At 40.9% G+C, this 3,947-nt stretch overlaps 1 protein-coding gene across 2 annotated transcripts in view; it reads left to right on the top strand.

The window, feature by feature from the left end:
* The window catches only part of man1b1b (mannosidase, alpha, class 1B, member 1b), a 26,072-nt gene that overhangs the window by 17,902 nt on the left and 4,223 nt on the right, over positions 1-3,947 (top strand). For both annotated transcript variants that reach the window (XM_014032450.1, XM_014032449.1), the window contains exons 10-12: positions 1,088-1,278; positions 2,180-2,300; positions 3,015-3,209. In XM_014032450.1, the coding sequence (XP_013887904.1) occupies positions 1,088-1,278; positions 2,180-2,300; positions 3,015-3,209 (507 nt within the window). The remainder of the gene's footprint in view (positions 1-1,087; positions 1,279-2,179; positions 2,301-3,014; positions 3,210-3,947) is intronic.

The following is a 3,947-nucleotide window of genomic DNA, read 5'->3' as shown; positions in this document are numbered from 1 at the left end:
GTCTGCAGGACAGAGAGGGACTCAGAGAGAGACGCAGGAGAGAAGTTGATGAGTGTTTAACTGGGTTTTAATGGGAGATGTGGCTTTAACAGCAGCTCAAAAGAGCACACGGGTGACTTTTAGTTCCTTTTTTTTAGCATTTAGAGCGCTGCTTCTATGACGATCAGTTCTAGAATGTGTCCCGCGGGCACCGTATTGGTGACCCCTGAAGTAGATGAATCTACTTTGATCAAATCGTAACACTAACTTGTTTATTTAACACAGCTTGTGTTGTTGTTTACAGTTGTACTGGGGTTAGGCATGTTAGGTCACACTAATCTTCATGGTWAGTATGAATGGAAAAACTCTGCTCCAGAGTCACAGCAGTGTATGCTTTTTCATAACATCTTTTATTTTYCCCCATCTTCAAAGGTATATTAGTGTGGATGAAACACACACTCCTGTTTCTTCCTCCTGCGATGTTTTTTGCTGCTTTACTGCTGCTGTATACTTCATCCTATTGTAACAYTTCAAACTTCTACAACCTCAAATGCAGTGAAGTTGGGACGTTGTGTGAAACATAAATAGAAACAGAATAGGATCATTTGCAAATTCTTTTCAACCTGTATTCAGTGGAATAAAGACGATATTTAATGTTTAAACAAATAAACTTTATTGTTTTTTTTTCTTAAACATTCCCTCATTTTGAATTTGATGCTGCAACATGTTCCAAAAAAATCTGGGACAGGGTCATGTTTCCCACTGTGTTCCTTTGAACAACACTCAGTAAGTGTTTGTGAACTGAGGAAAACTAATTGTTGCAGCTTTGTAGCTGGAATTCTTTCCATTCTTGGTGAAGAACTTCAGTTGATCAACAGTCTGGGGTCTCTTCATAATGCTCCACACATTTTCAGTGGAGACAGGTGTGGACTGCAGGTAGTGCTTGCAACAACACGGCCTGTGTGTTTTCACTCCAAACCAGAAAAAAAGGTGACAGGTGACGAACCTTAAGACCAGTTGAGGTTGTAACAGGCACTGGTTTGGGCAGCTGAACTGTTTTTGTAAAAACTATCTCAGAAAAATCCTAACTTTCCTGAACTCTGATCAGGCTGCTGTGGCTGAAGTCATGAATCTCGTGCACAAGCTGGAGGGSAAACTGGATGGCCTTGTGCCCATGTTCATCAACACAAACAGTGGCCAGTTCACCCATCAAGGTGTCTACACTCTGGGAGCAAGAGCAGATAGCTACTATGAATACCTGCTAAAGCAGTGGATCCAAGGAGGCAAGAAGGAGAAGCAGTGAGTCCCTCCTAAAATTCTCACAATTTACTTTTGTCAAAAGGCATAAATTTAAAAGTCCAAGCAAATATAGTCATCTACAAAAGTCATGCGGGTTAGTTTATGTATTAATTGTTGAGTTTGCTTTAGAATATYATGCTATTTGTTTGTGTCAGCATAATCTTCTATTTGAAGTTACTACACTAAACTGRCATGACAATCTGACAACCTGTCTGTTTGATATGCCCCCCTCTATGTGACTCCATGTGACCTCAGAGTCACATAGAGTCATAAAGACTTACACTATGAATATAAATAGAACAAAAAGAGACAATTCAAAAAGAAAAAAGAAACTTGTTAGCAGGTGAATACAGAGGTTGTCTCGTCTCCTTACCTGTCATCTCTGCACCTGAGCTCTGCAGCTTGTCAGAGTTTTGGGACAAGGAGTCGGTGTTCACCCCCTGCTCACTGAGGGACTTCTGAATGATTAAGTGATTAAAGTCTCTAAACACCCTAGTGTATCTATTGTGTCAATAGCTGCTTTAAAAAGGGACTGGAAGGGTCTAAAAACTGGCTAAATGTAGGAAGAAAGGCATTTGCCGAAACCGACCACCTGCTTGTCTCTGAGCCCTGTGGTAATGATGCATTCACAAACTCAAAAAAAGTCAGATTTATCAGGATTTTCCAAATAAAAACCAGTAACAAAACTGGATTTTTAAAATGTATTCAGCCAGTCTATGGTTTTAGCCAACCAAGGTGAAAACCAGCCAATACCAGTTTGCTCGGTGCATCTCTATTTCTTCCAGGACCTTACAAAGATTAGATCCTTAATTTATGAYTGCTAGAAAAACGCTGCTTCTTTGATAGTCTGTAGTTTTTAAACAATATGCATTTTTCACTTTAATCTTATTATATTTTTCAGATTTTTGGAGGACTATCAGCAGGCTGTGGAAGGTGTAAAGAAGAACCTTTTGCAGAAATCTTCACCAAACAATCTGACTTTTGTTGGGGAGCTCTCACATGGACAATTCAGCCCCAAAATGGTTAGAATTATTTCAAACTGTTCTTGTCATTTCTACAAGGTTTGATCGTTAGCCTGCAATATCATAGACAGTATATTTAAAAAAAGAAATGGTTTTGATCATTCACAATTCATTCACAATCAGAGGTCAAATTTTATGGAAGACAAACAAACTTTCCATTTATCCCCATAATGGTGCTGCCTTGTAGATGGCTCCATCTGACTGCATAGTTTACTCATACACAAAAAATGTGGAGTGATTGACGTGTGTGTGTGTGTGTGTGTGTGTGTGTGTGTGTGTGTGTGTGTGTGTGTGTGCGTGCGCGCGCTTTTAAGGCTTGGTCTGTTGGTCTAAACACACTAGGGGTGGGCAGTCCTGGTCCTTGAGGACCACCGTCCTGCATGATTTCCTTGTTTCTCTGCTTCAACACGTCTGATCTGAATGAATGGGTAACAGGCTTCTGCAGAACCTGAAGAGGTAATTCAATCCCTGAATGAGGTGTGTTGGAGCATGGAAACAAACAAAATATTAAGGGTAGCCAGTGGCCCTGGAGGATCAGGATTGGACACCTCTGGTCTGAACAAAGAAATGACAAATAAAATGGATTGACATGAGCTGTGATCAGAACAGCATCTGCATGGTCACAGCTCGTTGTTTCTAACTTGGAATAATGAATTAGTATTATGAGAAGCACTTGTAGAGTTAATGGGATCATTGTTTAWTTTTTTCTTTCAGGACCACCTTGTGTGTTTCCTACCTGGCACTCTGGCTCTTGGTGCTTATAATGGACTGCCTGCTGATCACATGGATCTGGCCAAAGAGCTGATGGAGACTTGCTACCAGATGTACGTTCAAATGGAGACGGGCCTGAGTCCAGAGATCGTTCACTTTAATATGCATCAAGGCAGCACCAGAGACATTGATGTAAAGGTACCTGGCTCTTTTCACAGCATCACATGCTGAATCATCTGTAGCTCACATTGTGACTTTCTAAATATAAGATGGGAAAAACTGCTTCAATTTGTTAGAGAACATAAAGACCGGACTCTGGAGTCATGGAAGAAGGTCATGTGGTCTGATCAGTCCAGTTGATGACCTGAATATACTGAAGGACCAGAGCTCTCATTTATAAATCATTTATAAAGGATTGTGTGGAAACCATACTAAAAGTGAYCGTACGGCCAAAAGGTGAAAATAATGTCAGATTTATAAAACCGTGTGCACACCTTCAAGAAATTTTCCTTCATAAATCACAGCTGAAGCTCAGAGTTTCTGCACAAGGTCCCTCCTCAGGTTCTACCCTCTACACGCCCACACTCAACCATYAACAGTCAATGCAAAGTACRTCATGAATGTTAAGATGTATTTAAATCAGTCAGCTGATCAATGCCAACAAAAGCGATTGGTCAGCTCAGACACGCTCRGTCATGCATCTGGAGGATGACAGGTGCTGTAGGCTATGGTGTTGACATGATGCTCAGTTGGTACTAATGGGCCCAAATGGGCCCAAAGTGTATCAGGAAAATATCCCCCACACCACTGGACCACCACCACCAGCCTGAACTTTTGATACAAGGCAGGATGATCCACGCTTTCATGTTGCTGATGCCTGTTATGGATTAATTATGTATATCTGTTATACCTTGACACTGTCCAGTAATCATATCT

This window comes from Austrofundulus limnaeus, unplaced genomic scaffold (assembly GCF_001266775.1).
Source record: "Austrofundulus limnaeus strain Quisiro unplaced genomic scaffold, Austrofundulus_limnaeus-1.0 Scaffold1455, whole genome shotgun sequence".
Lineage (NCBI taxonomy): Eukaryota > Metazoa > Chordata > Actinopteri > Cyprinodontiformes > Rivulidae > Austrofundulus > Austrofundulus limnaeus.
The sequence above is the reverse complement of the archived record's forward strand: the minus strand, read 5'-3'. Positions and strand labels throughout refer to the sequence as shown.